We start from the raw sequence: 16569 nt of genomic DNA, 5'->3' as shown, positions 1-16569 counted from the left end.
GCACATTGAGACCTATAACATGAATTAGAGGGATAGACCTGTTGTAATGTTGTTATATGATCACATCATTTTAAACAAATACAATGAAACATGTTGTTTTCCCATTGACTGTTCAATCCCCGAACTCTTTGCTTGCCCATGCAGGTGGGGGAGTCCCTTGTGTCTGAAGACTGCACAGAGAGGTGCAAGTGCACGGTCGAGGGGTATGTAAGCTGTGGGAAGATCAGCTGTGCCCCAGGGGAGAGCTGTGTGGTGCAAAGAGGAATCCGGACGTGCGGCCGCACTCATGCCAGCTGCAACCTGCTCTCCATGGGCGGGCTCACCACGTTTGACAAGCTGATGACAACACTGGGGTCGAGCGGAAAGTATAAGATGATCACCCTCTGCGACAGCTCCCAGACTCGCTTCAAAGTCACCGCTGACCTAAACCTGGCTGCCCCGACACCGATGACGAAAGCTATTTACTTTAACTATGAAGCCACGTCCATCGTTTTGAAGCCGGATCTGGTGGTTCTGGTGAGTGCAGAATAATGCACTATGATTCAAAGAGGTTTAGACTAGACAGGGTTATTGAACCGCACCCCTGTGCTTGCAATGTCAGCGTCAGCTGATCGCTAGTTTGTAAAGGGGACATGCGCCTCTGATTATTATAATTTACAGCAGGTTGATAATAACCTTTTTGGACAGAGATCTGCAGAAGAGTGGATTCTTACTCTGACACTATGAAGTCAATGGAAAACACTTCCTCAAGTACAGGTTACTTTACTTGGGAGAGCAGGTTGCCACTCACCACACCTGCAGAAAGGAGGTTGCCACAAAGACTTAGTTTAAAGCTGAACAGTATTTATTATGTCACAATAAGATATTTCACATTAACTTGTGAACTTCAAACAGGCTTATCAACACATGTGAGTAATTGTAGTAAACTGCTAAGAATGATTGCATAAAAAAAAAAAACAGTAGAACATTTATTTTTCTACTTATTTTAAAAACAGTTACAGGCTGCAATGCACTCTGCTTTACATCTCCAGGTGAATGGACAGCAGGTGATGTTACCAGCAGACATAGGAGACATTTCCATCAGGCTGTCCCAGGGAACTGTCCTGATTAAGCACAGCTCTGGGATTGAGCTCAAGTACTGCAGCTTGGGTAACGTGAAGGTGACAGTGAGCGAGGCCTACGCCAGCCGGCTCTGCGGCCTGTGTGGAAATTTCAACGGGTTAATCCCTGATGACCTGATGATGAGAAGCAGCCGGATTGCAACCAACATCTTAGCCTTCCACACAGACTGGAAGGAGTGAGGTACGTTTCTGAACGCGTGTTCAGACTGGCACCCTTTTTATTTTCCGCAGAGTAGCGTCGATGTTTGTACTGCAGTTGGGGTCATATTCAAAAAGCATTTACCACATACCATGTTTGCACCAGTTTTTACTTATATAATAAAAAAAAAAAAACCACTGATGTTTGAAAAGTTTCAAATAATATGTTTGCCGTTTTACAAAAAGAGGGTGCAAAATGAACAAGGTGGTAAATGCTTTATGAGTATGGGTCTTGTTTATTTATTTTTTATCTGGGGTAGTTATTATGTCATTTGGTGGTTGTTTGGTTACCAATGTGGACAGCTACCTTTGGGAGAAGGTCTTGCCTTTCCAAGTTCAGATCATTTTTGGGACAAATCTTAACATGAACAGAATTGTATTTAAAAGAACTGACAGCTTGAGGATAAGAAAAGCAATGATGCTTTTCCACATCTCGCATCCTCACTTCTCCACATCTCGCTCTAGTCTAAGTATCATGGTGAGGTTTTTATTCACATGACATCATAGATTGCTCAAATGGGACAGCCCTCTCAAGCTTATGTTTGCATGTTGTGATCCACTGTCTTTGTGTTTTTCAGGGCTTTGCATGAACCTCCGAGGCTGGAAATCAAGCACCCAGCTCATCACATTCTTTATTCTCTTGGTGTGGTTTTTCAAATAGAAAATTGTGTGGGTTTAATTCTTAGGCGTTTATTAAATATATAAAACCATTTGAGGGCGTATCAATCTGATATCTGAGGTTCTTTAAAAACTGGTAAGCATTGAATCAGACATTTCAAAAACAGTAATTGACAATAGATTAATAGTTTAACACAATGTGCCCCACTTTTGATTGTATGTCACTTCCTTGCCTGAGAAGCAAGAACCAGGCTTAAGTTTGTTGTTTAAGTGTCAGTCATAGAACATGCTCATTACTGTTGGTAACTATGATTCACCTTAGTTCTACTCTGTACCATTTACCAATTTTGTAAGCAAACTTTTTTGTTTTTGGTGTTAATTTCGATGTGCTGTAGTTGACCTATTTACAAAACATTAAGGGCTGTTTATAAACCATATTGATCATGTATGTTAAACAATGAGAATAAACTTCCAACTTTCTCTGAAACAAAATTAAAAATAAAAACAGTCTATATGACGGTTGTGTGAATAGTTCTTGTAAAAGTTTGTGAATTGGGTCCACAGCCTTACAATCATTTACTGCCTGTGATTACCTCTGTGCTTACTATACTGGTTTCACATTTCTAGAGAAACATTTATTTTCATCTTCTTTCCAATGTACCTGTAACAATCACAAGGTATCTTTTTCAAAGAAATAAATAAAAACAAATGGTCTTAAATAATCAAAAGTGTCTTCTTTTGGGAAATTATTTTATTATGTTGAAGACTCCTGAATAATTTGAAATCCTAGGGGTTTCATTGGGAGGACACAGTGGAGTCGAAACAAGGAAAAGGATATGAGATAATTTACGCTGCTGAATGATAATCTTTTCACAGTGTCACATCGTGCTGCAGGGTGTTGGTGCAATAGGGATGTGTGCCCCTTTCTTCTGAGCTTTACAATGGCAATGGCTGTGGGACTTTGATGTGCTGCCTGTGTGTATTTTAAGCTCGTCATTAAAAAGGCTGGTGAAAATGTAACTTGGATTGGTGAAATCACAAGTCATGGAATACTGCATACAAAGCGAGAGAGATGCTGCTAGGTTACCAAAATAAGAAAACAGTCACAGTCGAATATTGTGAAACTTTCTTTAAAGAAGATAACAACCCACTTTTTTTTTGCAATATAGTTTTATTTATAGATTTTTAGAATTTTTTGAAAAAAAAAAAAAAAAAAAAACTGAAAAAAAATGTTTAAAAAGAAATATTTAATGACCACTGGTTAGACTAACTGGTTACCAAAAAAAAAAAAGAAAAAAATCTGAATAAAGTCTGATTAAACCCAGCCCATTTTGAAAACTGCAATCATTGCATGTGCGTTTGTTGGCTATTTTGGGACAAGTTGTCAGGAGATTACAGACCGCTGCAAGAGAAGAAGGAGAACAATCAAAATTAGCAAGCTTTTTTTGTTATTTTCATGGACGTCATGAAATCACTGCACACAATTATAAGAAGCTCAGTTGTAGATAAAGGGTTAGGTTAGTGCCTCTGCACTGTGCAATGAAGACAGCACTCGCTAACACATTTCTGTACATTGAGGTTCAGAAGGCTCTACAAGGTAATGCAGGCCCATTATCAGCAGAAAGGTTCTTGTGGCAGGCTGCATAATCACAGCTCAGATCTTCAGATTTAATTTATTGACCCTCTTTAGAGAAGTCATCCGAGGTAAGGGTTTGAAAGCCGATTTCTAATTCTCAGTGATGAGAAACTCAAGCAGCAATCATGCAGGTTCCCTTACCAGCTTGAGTGATCCATGGCCTTCCAGGAGTTGATGACCTCTTGGAAGCTGATCGAGATTTTGCCGGTGGATAACGTCATGTCATCGTGTTCATTGCCGTTGAAGTTTCCGCAAGCACCACACACCTGGTTGGCGAGATCGGCGCTCACGGTAACAGTCACCTCCTGCGTGATGCTGTAGGTCACTTGCACACTGGATTTCCTCTCAATGATTATCAGCTTGTTAGAAATGTGGACCGATATCTCGTTCTGCAGCTTAATGGGCAGGGTTACCTTCTTCCCGTTCACCTGTATGGAGGGTATGGAAGGAGGGGGAGGTTGACTTTAGTCGCCCTGTATTGTATCAATACTTATACAACTAATGTTTACAAATAATGCAATGTAAAAAATGCAACAGGACCAGGGTGGGTCACCCCTGCCATATACATTCACACAGTTCTCTGCAGCAGTGTCAGTATATTCCCTCCAGTTTTCACATGTAGACAGCCTCCTTACCCAAGTTTGTTGTTCATTGTTCACAGCAATGTAGGTGTTCCCAAAGAACACATAGACAGTGACTGCGCCGGCGATGCTGTTCTGGGTGCAGGTCCGCACGTCCACCACAACGCGGAACCACTCCTCCGAGCCTTGGTTGCAGAGCGAGGCAATCTCAAAGGCTCCTCCACTGCTTATCTTGCCCTCGTTCCCATCGAAGGAATGGAGATGAGTGCCAGGCTTCACTGTGCAAATTCCCACTTTTTTCTGGCAGCCCCGAACTCCGTCCTTGACCCCACAGTACTCCCCGGCGGGGCACGTCAGCGGCTCAGAATCCACGGCCCCTGTGGCCTTGCACGTGTATTGCTCAGTACAGCCCTTTGCCACAATCTTCTCGCCAGCCTGCCAGAGCACAGATGACAGTGTCAGCGTGTCTGAATCTTATTTAAAGGCATGCATGTGACATCTTCTTAAGCTGTAACTCAAGCAGTCATCCAAAACTTTCAAGTCAGAATTCTAATGTAACTACAGCACAAGAAACTAATGGAAGTAAAATAAACATTTTCTGCTTAGAGCCTTCTTCAGCGCACTGTACAGAACAGGGCATGCCACAAGCCAAATTATTACTCTACCTGACCTTTTTAACCTTTTTTAACTCAAATCATACAACTACTTTATGAAAATAGCCCATAATAACAGTAACACTCCCCCTCGAGAATAACTGGAACAGCAGGCTGATATGACCAGCTTCCTGAACAAACCCAGTCTCTAATGTCTCCCGATGTGTCTGGTAGTGCTGTATTCCACATTGAGAGGAGATCGTACCTTCATGTATTTGCCATCATAGATGCAGCCACAGGTGTTCATGGACACACACTTGTCTCCATCGTAAACAAATCCACTGTCACACTGGCAGCCCTCAAAGCAGCTCTTGGTGCAGGTTGAGGCAGTGACGAGCGCGGAGCAGGAGGTGCTGCAGGTGTCGGCACACAGCTCGTAGTGGCTGTTAGCTGGGCAGGAAACAGCTGTGGAAAGAAGGGAACACACATTCCTGTTTACCAGAGCTTGGATACATGCTGTTAAAATGGCAGTGTTGTTCATCGTGGTATAAAACAATAGGACAGTTAAGAAATATTTTCTACTTCCTAACTACTTCCTAGTTCTTATAAGCCAGACCAGACTGAAAACAAAATAGATGAAAATTAGCAGAATTTAAAAAAAGAATACAGCCCCTAATTCCGAACACTGCAACCCAAGTATCATTTTTCACTCTACTTACGACAGAATTGCTTTGTTCTCCAGGTTTTGATCTGCACCCCGACGGCCTGGCATGCGATAACATAGGCCTGGAGGCTCTTGCACAGCATGTCCTTATCCCCGTCCATGGCACACACGTCAAAGACACAGTCCTCGAAGTAGGGCTCCGGCTTGACCTTTGCGTGGCAGGCTTGGAAGGGACCTGTGATGGACTTGATCATCCCACAGTAGTTGTCATTCCCGTAGACTACTTGCTTGCCCTGGTCACAGAGCGGGCAGTCTTTGCCACAGCCGCCATTGCACACGACCCCTGGGATGTCTACTCGCCATCCTGCCCCAAAGACGTCAGCGTTCTCGGCCACTCTGCCATTGGGCAGAAGGAATTCGTCCTTCTGGTTTCCATTGAAGTTGCCGCAGAGGCCGCACATCTTGCTGCGGTAGTTTCCGGGGACGATTACTTCTACATAGTACACAGCGTCGTACAGCACCCTCAGACCGAAGTTTGTCTGGACAACGACGTTCCAGCCCTCCTGGTTGATCGTGACCCTTCCTTTATCGAGGGACAGAGGCAGGTGGAACACCTCATCATCCACCTGCAAGGTATGAAGATAATTCTATTTAGCTGACAGGGGTAGCCGGTTAACTTATTATAACTTGTGTTGAAATGTTTCACACAAAAATCTGTACAATTTATATTGCATTGAGTTTCAGTATTTTTGTTGTCAAGTTAATGTGAAGCTAATTGTGCAAGGTTAAGTGAAATTCCCAACCGCCTTCACACAGCATGTATGCTAGATTAACTTAATGAAAAAATAATTTTATGAAAACCCTTGATGGCATTATAGCACTGTTGTCTAACACTGTTCTAATACTTACAATGACTTTCCATCGCATCCCTTGGTTTATGGTGATAACATAATCGTACACCACCACCTTCACCATCTTCGTGACGGCCACCTTTCCGTTCCCGAACGCCACGTTCTCAACGTCCACGGAGAAAGGCCGGAGCTTGCCCTCTTGGTCGCACAGCTTGGCCAGAGTGTATGTGCAGGTGCCCATGAAGTTGAACCTGAGGCCATCAAAGGAAATGTAGTGGGGGTCTCCTGAGGCCACGCACTTGCCTTCCCCTACGGGGTGGCACGCTTGCACGCCATTCGCCACCTTGCACTCCTCGTTGACCCCACAGGAGAACTTCTTGCAGGTGACAGCGCCGTCCTCGCTGCACTTGCACTGCTCCTCACACTTGCCCTTGGGATAGAATACGTCGCACTTTTTATAGTACTGGTCACCATACACGCAGCCACACTCTGCAATGGGCAAGCACTCATCCCCGCTCAAGAGGAAGCCGTTGTCGCACTGGCAGCCCTCCTTGCAGGGCAGGTGGCAATTTTTGGGGGAGGACAGGCTATGGCAGGTGGCAGGGCAGCCTGTGGCGCAAACCTCGTAGTGACTGTTTCTGGGACAGGTGGCAGCTGGGAGAAAAAAAATAAAAATACACAAATTAAAGAGTTGAAATCTATTGCAAATAGTTCTGGTTATGCTGAGATTCAATAGCCAGTAAATCACAATAAAACAAAAACTCCAGATGACTTACGGCAGAAGGTCTGGCTCCTCCATGGGTAGATGGTGATGCCTTCATTCTGACAGGCAGAGGCATAGACAGCCACAGCATCACAGACAACTGTGTGGTGGCCCTGGTATTGGCAGGCATCATACATGCAGTTTTCAATAAAACCACTGGGGTCTATTTTAGCAAGGCAGTCGCGGAATGGGCCGGACTTGCTTGTGATCAAGCCACAGTAGCGCTCTGCCTGGTACACTTTCTTCTGGGAATCGGAGCAGGTTTTGCACAAGGGACCGGAGCATTCTGATGAGCAGCCTGGCACCAAACCTACTCTCCAGCTGTCGCCAAACTTCACATCGTTGGATTCCAAATTTCCTCCGGGAGTCTTCATGTCATCAGAGGGATTCTTGTTGAAGTTGCCACAGAGGCCACAGACAGCACCTTGGTAGGTGCTGGGCAAGGTGACGGTAATCACGCTGTTCCAGTCGAAAGTCACCTGCAGTCCAAAGTCAGTCTCCAGCACCGCTGTCCAGCCGCTGCGGAAAATTGCCATCTTTTCTTCATAATAGAATGGCAAGGACACAAACTGATTGTTAACCTGGAAGGGAGGGAGACATACAAAATAGGGTAAGCAGGTGCAACAGGACACTTATAGCAGATAAATGAGAAGTAATAAATCAAATCAAAAGGTGATCAATGTTCATGCTGCCTTGACTTGTAAATCATCTGCTAGCTCATTAAATCCAGACCCAGTCCAACATAGTACAGTTTTGGATTACATTCTACATGGTTAACTTACTAGTATTTTGTAGGGGTAGTCCTTGCTGATGGTAACCGTCATACCGAATATATCTATGGTCACTACTTTGGTGAAGGAGACGGCTTTGCTTCCGCGGTTGTCATTCTGCACCTTGACGCTGAAGGGGGTGAGGCCTGTATCCTTGGAACAGAGTTTCACAAACTCATAGATGCATGTACCCATGAAGTTATATAGCTTGCCATCGAAGGTGCGGTAGTGTGGGTCTCCGGATGCTGTGCATGTGGAGTAGCTGAGTGGATGGCATCCTCTCACTCCATCCACCACCTTGCACTGCTCGCTGGATTTGCAGCTGGACTCCTTGCAAACCACCATCTTTAGGGAGGTGTCGCACTGGCAAATCACATGGCAGCTTTCATCGGCCCAGAACTTCTGCCCTGGCTTGTAGTAGCGGCCCTGGTAAGAGCAGCCACAGCTGGCAGCCGGCACGCATTTATCACCGCTCAGTACATAGCCCTGGTCGCACTGGCAGGACTCCACACAGGTGCCTTTGCAGACCGGGCTGTTTTCTGGGAAAGGGCAGGTCTGTGGGCAGGGGCTGGCACATGCTTCATAGTGGCTATTTGCCTGGCATTTCATAGCTGTATGAAAAGACAATAAAGTGTGTTAACATACAGTACTGCATTTAGATTTTTTTATGGTTCTCAATTAATTTGTGCTTTGTCTGTTAATGAAAGATTACATTTCATTTGTTATGAAGAGACACTAATTAGTGTAAGCAATCTGTTGGTGTGACTGCTGTCCTTCTTATGCCCTATAGTTGGTTGAATGTTTTATTTTTTTCCTTTGTGTGATGTTGTGCCCTAAACAGTTTTCACATGCAAATCATTTGGCATTTTTGGTTTACACAGGTCAACATTTGCAGCCAGGTTACTCCAGGCTCCTCCAGGCTCCCAGACCTTTGCTCTTAACCCTACCCAACGATAGGTATTTTAAATGCTTCACTTACTACAGCCAGTTATTTTCCTCCAGTCCTTCACGATGATTCCCTCTTTCAAGCAGGTGCCTGCGTAGGCAGCCGTCGCCTGACACAGTAGTGCCTTGGCGCCTTTGTTCAGACACACATCATAGACACAGCTGTCGAAGAAGTCCCTTGGATCGACTTTGACGTGGCACTCGCGGAAAACTCCGTCCACCGCCTTGGTAAGGACCCCACAGTAGGCGTCACTCTCGTACAGCTTGCGTGCGCTGTCCTCGCATGTAGGGCAGTTGCCCTTGCAGTAGTCCCAACAGAAGAGGTCCCTGTCCTTCACCCGCCAGCTCTTGGCCCAGTCGATGACGCTGGAGACTTGTTTGCCATCAGGCTCTCTCATTTCATCCTTGATGTTGCCATTGAAGTTGCCACAGAGGCCACCTACACTGTCATAGTAGCTGCTGGGCAGTTGGATGAGCAGGTACCAGTTCCAGTCATAGGTAACCCGCATACCGAAATCCGTTTCCAGCACAGCACTCAGGCCGCTCTGGAAAAGTCTGATCTTACCATCATCAAGGGTCACTGGCAAATTCAACACCTCACCATTTACCTGCAAGAAAGCAGCCAAACACAACAAGATTCAGACGTAGCAGCGATGCCTCATGCAGCATACACACACACACCCCGGCTTTTTAATTAGATTTCAATAGCGGACAGGTTCTAATCCTGTCCAGTTTACTGTAAATGAGATACCTGCAAATAATCAGAACTCACATAAAAGGAGTTAACGTGTACTGCAAAACTGGGACTGCAGGCGACATGTAAAGCAGATGAAGAAGAGTGACTGACCTGGACCTTTCCATACTGAAACTTCTCTATTGTCACGGTGTAGCCGTACACAGAGATGATCACCAGCTTGACGAAGGAGACTGCTGTGTTGCCACGGTTGTCGTTCTTCTCCTCGATAGAGAAGGGGACCAGCCCGGTATCGTTCCCAGATGTCTTGGAGATGGTATAGGTGCAGGTGCCCTGGAAATCGTAGTTGTATCCATCGAAGGTGCGGTAATGGGGGTCCCCCCAGGCCCAGCAGGTGCCAATGTACTGAGGCACACACACCGCCTCTCCTTTCTCCACTTTGCAGGTCTCCTTTGCACGGCAATTTGCTACTTTGCATGGATCTGCAGGGGAGGCAGATTCACAGGTTAGTGCCACTGTGGGGAGATCACTGTAGCGATTGAATGGACAGCTGACCAGAAGAAGTAAGTCTTTCCGAACACTTTATTCAGGATAGGTTAGTTCACAGGAGAACACAGAACTGACAGGACAGATATTTCCTATGGTTTTAATGTTTCTGGCCTCAATAAAATGAATGAAGACAATAATATTCACCCTGCTAAAACTATCAAGAACAGATTCTATTTAAAGTGGTTAAAAAGGCACAGAGGTTGTAGCAATCCACTCACACGCAAAAAAAAACCCAAAAAACTAATTAACAAATGCAAAAAGTTTAAGATGCTTTCCTGGTAGATAAAAGACGGGAGTAAAAATATAAAATGATACTCTGCTTGTACTGTGGATAACCTACCTACGTTGTAGCAGGCCCGGATTCCATTTTTGATTTCACACTTGGTATCTTTGGGACATGAGATCTCCTCACAGACAAGACCACCCATTGGCGAGCAAGAACATTTCTGCTTACAGTTGTCAGTAGTGACCACTTCTCCAGGCTAAGGGCATACAAAAGGACAAATCCTAATCAAAAACATATTAACAATGACATGTGGCAGGTCATGACTTATTTACCGTATTCAGGTCAGGCGAATTGCTTTAGCTGACAATTAAATGAAGCGTTTTGTCTTTTTGTGCTGACTTGGCAAAGTTCCCATGCAAAATGCCAAAGCAAAATTTATTTGACTACTTTCTATTCATCACGGAGAGTAGGATGACGGGGCCCGAAATGGAAACGAAGTAAAAGCAAGTCACAATTAGATTTCCATTACCTGGCTGATGTTTACTGCTTGGATGTCTGTCTGTCTGTTTTCTGTTTTTTAATTAACATTATTTTTTAGGGTATGGGTTGGCTGGAGTGCCACCCTGTTACTAGGTTGGGGTTGGGGTTGAAGTTAGGGTTGGGGTAGATGTGATCATCTGGTATTCTCAACTACAACAGCAAAAGGAAATAAACAGGAACAGAGGATACCTGGTAATAACGTCCGTTTTCAAAGCAGCCGCAGTTATCCATTGTTACACATCCCTCTCCGTCGAAGAAGTACCCATCGTCACAGGCACACCCCTCAGCACATTGGGCTGGGCACTTGCTGATGTCAGTGACTCCCGCACATGTAGTGGAGCAAACCTCAGGACAGACCTCATAGTGACTGTTTGCTGGGCATGTCATTGCTGGAAGAATAAAGACACAGGGCTGTGCATCAGTGATAACAAGAAAGACACAGGGCTGTGCATCAGTGATAACAAGAAAGACACAGGGCTGTGCATCAGTGATAACAAGAAAGACACAGGGCTGTGCATCAGTAATCTACACAGTGAAGGGTCGGAATGTCACTAGCATGGCAGTAATATTTTTAGCAAGGGGAACCCGAAAACCAAAAAAAACTTTTCCATCCTATGTGTTTAAAGGATGTATTATAAACAATTAATAAAGCATCTATAACCAATAACAGGCAACACAGCAAGGAGTGTAAAAAAAAAAAAAAATCGAATAATGTAACAATCATTTAGGTGCAGGTAGCCTGGAAGTTGAACCTCAGCCCATTTAAAGTTTTACAGTATAAATGCTTTACAGTGTGGTCAATACAAATCAATGAGCGATTTATAGATCAAAGAGAAAGAAGACACTTACGGCAAAAGGACGGAGTTCTCCAGCTCTTAATATCCACCCCAAGTGTCTGGCAGGCCGTGACGTAGGACTGGATGCTGTGGCAGAGCACTTTGGTATCACCTTCAGACATGCACAGATCGTAGATGCAGTTGCTGAAGTAATTCTCAGGGCTGATCTTGTTGTAGCATGCGGCGAGCGGGCCCTTGCGGTCGTTGATGATGCCACAGTAATTGGGCTTTTCAAAGATTGCTTGCTTGTCCTTGTCACACACAGGGCAGGTACTGCCGTCACAGCCGTGGGAACAGACCACTCCTGGGACATTGACCTTCCACGCTTCTCCAAAGGTCCTGATATCAGACGTTTCCTTGCCATTGGGCAGGCGGAACTCGTCTTTCCGGTTCCCATTGTAGTTGCCGCAGAGGCCACACATCTTGTTGCGGTAGTTGCCGGGCACAGTGACTGTGGCATAGTAGACAAGATCGTAAGTGACTCTGAGGCCAAAGTCGGTCTCGATGATCACATTGACCCCATGCTGGTAAGCCCGCACTGTGCCGCTGTCCAGACTGACTGGAAGGTTGTTCCACACACCGTTCAGCTATAGCAGGAGACAAACAAGAGGTTATGAGGTACTTTTATGAAGCTATATATGAATTACACCATGTGAAGTAGTAACAAGTAAAACACTAGGAACATAAAAAAACAGTTTCATTCTGTCCTTTGAAATTAGATTCCCAGCAAAGAGTGGACTAGGAAGTGACCTCTTCTCATTCCCAGACTTATTGGGTTCTTTTCTATGAATTTATAGGTTAGAAAACAGAGAGAGTCCCATACTGTGAAAGGTTCATTGGGACTCACCATGATCAGGCCCCTTTTCCCCGCCTTCAGGATCAGCGTGTTCCCATAAATCTCCACAGCGACCAGCTTGGTAACGGCCACCTTGCTGTTGCCCCACTTCTCATTCTCCACATTCACCGAGAAAGCTGTCAGATGGGAGTCACCTTCAATGCTGCAGGCTTTGGCCAGCGTGTAGGTGCAGGTACCCTGGAAGTCGAACCTCAGCCCGTCGAAAGAGATGTAATGCGGGTCTCCAGAGGCAGAGCATGTGGCCTCTCCAACCGGCTGGCACTTCCTCACGCCGTTTGCCACTTTGCACTCCTCGTTTGCACCGCATGAGAACTTGAGGCACTCTACCTTGCCGTCCTTCTGGCATGTGCAGATTTCTTGGCAGAGCCCACTGGGGTAGAAGACCTCTTTGATTTTGTAGTACTTGTTCTTGTACAAGCAACCACACTCAGACATGGGCACACATTGTTCACCGCTCAGGATGAAGCCATCGTCACAGACACAGCTCTCTGTGCACAAGTTTTGGCAGCCAACAGGGGCTGAGAGGCTGTGGCAGGTCGCAGGGCAGCCATTGGCACACACCTCGTAGTGGCTGTTCTTGGCACAGCTGGGACCTGGGAGAAGAAATGATGATGTTAAAAAAGGGGGAACTGGACATAGTCATTTGGTTTTCAAGAGGGCGGGGAAAGTAAAATAAAATTACAAAGATGAGAACATCCAGCATCCACAAAAACATACGTTAGACTACAGCGAAGTCAACAGTTGCTTATTCATTTATCAGTGTTGCTAGTGATAAGTGCATTAGCCAAAACCTTTGTCTCCTTCACCGAGTTTATTAGACCTCCAGATCAGACCTTTTTCCCTTAGATGTTTAGCAGAACCACTGGAAGACCTCATAAGAAGCAAGTGCAGTAGGTAGGTGTAAAGGGTTCAAAAGCAGCACTCACGACAGAACTTGTCGGTTCTCCAGGGATAGACCTTGGCCCCTGCATCCTGGCAGGCGGAGGTATAGCTAGTGATGGCCTGACACAGGGAAGACTGGAGGCCCTTGAAGAGGCAGACATCGTACACGCAGTCATCGAAGTATCCGGTTGGGTTCACCTTGGCGTGGCAGTCACGGAAGGGCCCCTTGGGGTCATTGATGATGCCGCAGTATTCTTTGGTCTGGTATTGATTCTTCTGGGTGATGTCACAGCTGGGGCAGGTGCCTTTGCACCCGTTGACGCAGCCTGGGATCTCAGCAACGCGCCAGCTCTGGCCAAAATCGTTAGGGTTCTTGGTCATCTGTCCATTTTTCATTTGTAGGTCATCCTGGGACTTACGGTTGTAGTTTCCACAGAGGCCGCAGACGGCGCCGGCGTAGGTGCTGGGCAGGGTGACAGAGACTCTGCTGTTCCAGTCGAAGGCCACCGTCAGGTCGAAGTCGGTGTGCACGATGCCGTACCAGCCTTTGCGGTACACCACCACCTGACCGTCACTCAGGTAAACAGGCAGGTTTGTCAGCTCCCCGTTCACCTGAATCAGAGAGGACAGGGGTAGCATCCATAAGAGAGGCAAGGAGAGAGGGAGGAATAGAGAGAGAAAGAGCATATAGTTAATTCATTATAAACAAAGCAATCTGGCTATAGATTTTCAATATACATGGCAGTCAGGCTCTAGGGGTTATGATGTTTATTGAAAGACTATATATATATATATATATATATATATATATTATATAATATATATTATATATATATATATATATATATAGTATAAAGCCTCATACGTTCATATTTCACCATATATACAGTTAAATTGCCTCACATGGTAAAGGTCTTTGGGTAAATTATAGATCACCTAGCCGGAGACACTCACCATGACTTTCCCGTAGTTCTCTCTGCTCATGACGATTGTCTGTCCGTATACAGTAACCTGAACCAGCTTGGTGTAGGAGACCACCTTGTTGCCTCTGTAATCATTCTGCACTTGCACATTAAATGGGATCAGACTGGGATCTTTGGAGCAGACTCCGACCAGCTGGTAGACGCAGGTACCCATGAAGTCAAACCGCTGGCCGTCAAAGGTCAGGTAGTGGGGGTCGCCGGCCGCGGAGCAGGTGCTGTAGGTCACCGGGTGGCAATCCCTCACCCCGTCCACCACACTGCACTGCTCGCCAGCGCGGCAGCCTGTGTTCTTGCACTCTGCCTTGCCTGTGTTGGGGTTGCAGGAGCACAGTTTCTTGCAGCTGTCGTCTCCCCAGAATTTCTCTCCTGCGGGGATATGGCGGCCCTCATAGCTGCAGCCGCAGCGTGACTCTGGGACGCACTTCCCTGCACTTAGCACGAAGCTGGAGTTACACTGGCAGCTCTCTATGCAGGGGGATGTGCACTTAGAGGGGGCTTTAGGGTCGCTGCAGGTGGCGGGGCAGGCATTGCCGCACAGCTCATAGTGACTGTTCTCTGGGCAGGAGACAGCTGTGAACCACAATGGGGGACGGGATGAGAGCAGAGAAGAATCAAATTAGTTTTTGCATACTTTTAAACGACACAAATAGATGCCAGAATTTGAGAATTTTTTTTTTAATAACATTGGCACACCACAGCCCTATTCTAACAATCTGAACCGTGCCGATATTTTAAAACTCGTCTGTTACAAGATAAATTGAATAAACCCTTTTATATCTAGAGGGTACCTGCCTTATCTACTCCCAGTACTTACGGCACTTTGCCACAGTCCTCCAGTCGTATACCACAACGCCAGCGCGCTGACAAGCCTCTGCGTACACCTGCAAGGATCGGCAGAGGAAGTTCCGGTGGCCGTCGGCCATGCATAGGTCGTAGATGCAGTTGTCAAAGTAGATCTTGGGGTTGATGACTTTATGGCACATGTGGAACGGTCCATCGATGATGCGGGTTAGTAATCCGCAGAACAGCTCGCTCTCGAATCGTTTGATGAGGCTGTGCTCGCACTCCGGACACTTCCCGTTGCAGTCGTCTCTGCAGAATCCCTCGTCGGCGAACCCAGGGACCTTCCAGCTGCTCCCGAAGTCCAGGGAGTTGGGCGCCTGGGAGCCGCTGGGTGTGGCAAAGTCGTCGCTTGGATTGCCGTTGAAGTTGCCGCACATGCCGCACACTTTCCCGGCATAGCTGCTGGAAAGGGTGACAACCAGGTAGTGCTCCCAGTCATATTGAACCTGCAGACCAAAGTCGCTTACCAGGATGAAAGACTGACCGCTCTGGTATATCAGCACTTTTCCATCATCCAGACTGATGGGCAGGTACCCGAGCCTGTAGTTCACCTGCAATGAGAGGGGCCGGAGGTTGGACAGAATAGTCTTGGGAGTGTAACAGCAGCAATTATGACTGCACCCTTATGAAAAGGTTTAACACAGTAATTTGAAGTGTAATTTTGCACTTTTCCCATGGTTATACCACACATTTACCAAGCTCTTTTTTATATGCTCTACCATATGTCTCTGGGCTTTACAGTGTTAAGCATTACCATGCTTTCACTCTACCTTGAACGATCTTCAGTAAAGTTTCTCTCACCCTGACACGGCCAACGTCCGACCGGACTGCAGTGATGGTGTAGCCGTGTACTTTGATAGTAACCATGAAGACGAAGGAGACACGAGAGCTGCCGCAGTTCTCGTTCTTGGCCTCGATTTCGAATTCCGGAAGCCCTTTGTTGCTGCCACAGGTCTTGGAGATGGTATAAGTGCAGGTGCCTTGGAAGTCAAAGTTGCGGCCGTCGAAAGTGTGATAGTGGGGGTCACCCCATGCCAAGCAGATCCCCTTCTTGTCAACCACGCAGCTAGGATAGCCGTCCTTCATCTCACATCGCTCGTTTGCGCTGCATGTCACGCTCTGACAAGTTACAGGAGCTGAAGAGAGGAAGGAGTACAGAGAGAGGAGAAGCAAGAAGAGAGAGAGAGAGAGAGAGAGAGAGAGAGAGAGGGACAGCTGGAGAGAGAGAGAGAGAGAGATGAGAGAAGAGAGAGAGTGATGATGTTCAGAACATTTGTTGTGAGCCGGTCCATTTCAAGTGCCACCAACTTCTTTTGTTTCCTCTAGCTGCACATTTTGTGCCAGGTTTTAAAATAGAGCTTTAGTTAACTCCTTCTCTACACTTCATACACAGTGAAGAAATCGAATCGAAAAGCAACAA

The 16569-nt window shown here is 46.1% G+C and overlaps 4 protein-coding genes across 4 annotated transcripts; 1 reads left to right on the top strand and 3 right to left on the bottom strand.

Moving 5' to 3' along the window:
- The first annotated feature begins 119 nt into the window (after positions 1-119).
- LOC121311852 (zonadhesin-like) lies at positions 120-2650 on the top strand. The gene is made up of 3 exons (XM_041244014.1): positions 120-516; positions 1032-1302; positions 1898-2650. Exons 1-2 carry the CDS (start codon positions 139-141, stop codon positions 1299-1301), a joined length of 648 nt encoding a protein of 215 aa, XP_041099948.1. The 5' UTR covers positions 120-138; the 3' UTR covers position 1302; positions 1898-2650.
- Positions 2651-3217: 567 nt separating this feature from the next.
- On the bottom strand, positions 3218-10439 carry LOC121311855 (IgGFc-binding protein-like). The gene is made up of 11 exons (XM_041244018.1): positions 10324-10439; positions 9588-9916; positions 8775-9348; positions 7808-8406; positions 7039-7606; positions 6321-6916; positions 5467-6037; positions 5013-5212; positions 4209-4589; positions 3715-4001; positions 3218-3339 (listed from the first exon to the last, which is right to left on the bottom strand). The coding sequence occupies exons 1-11, from the start codon at positions 10409-10411 to the stop codon at positions 3330-3332; spliced, it is 4203 nt and encodes a 1400-aa protein (XP_041099952.1). The 5' UTR covers positions 10412-10439; the 3' UTR covers positions 3218-3329.
- Positions 10440-10803: 364 nt separating this feature from the next.
- LOC121311854 (IgGFc-binding protein-like) lies at positions 10804-13962 on the bottom strand. Its single transcript, XM_041244017.1, has 5 exons — positions 13368-13962; positions 12433-13034; positions 11599-12172; positions 10987-11138; positions 10804-10899 (listed from the first exon to the last, which is right to left on the bottom strand). The coding sequence occupies exons 1-5, from the start codon at positions 13960-13962 to the stop codon at positions 10804-10806; spliced, it is 2019 nt and encodes a 672-aa protein (XP_041099951.1).
- Positions 13963-14259: 297 nt separating this feature from the next.
- On the bottom strand, positions 14260-16235 carry LOC121311853 (IgGFc-binding protein-like). The gene is made up of 3 exons (XM_041244016.1): positions 15951-16235; positions 15121-15700; positions 14260-14876 (listed from the first exon to the last, which is right to left on the bottom strand). The coding sequence occupies exons 1-3, from the start codon at positions 16233-16235 to the stop codon at positions 14260-14262; spliced, it is 1482 nt and encodes a 493-aa protein (XP_041099950.1).
- Between the last annotated feature and the right edge of the window lie 334 nt (positions 16236-16569).

The sequence above is a fragment of the Polyodon spathula genome, unplaced genomic scaffold, assembly GCF_017654505.1.
Source record: "Polyodon spathula isolate WHYD16114869_AA unplaced genomic scaffold, ASM1765450v1 scaffolds_3333, whole genome shotgun sequence".
In the NCBI taxonomy this organism is placed as follows: domain Eukaryota; kingdom Metazoa; phylum Chordata; class Actinopteri; order Acipenseriformes; family Polyodontidae; genus Polyodon; species Polyodon spathula.
The sequence above is the reverse complement of the archived record's forward strand: the minus strand, read 5'-3'. Positions and strand labels throughout refer to the sequence as shown.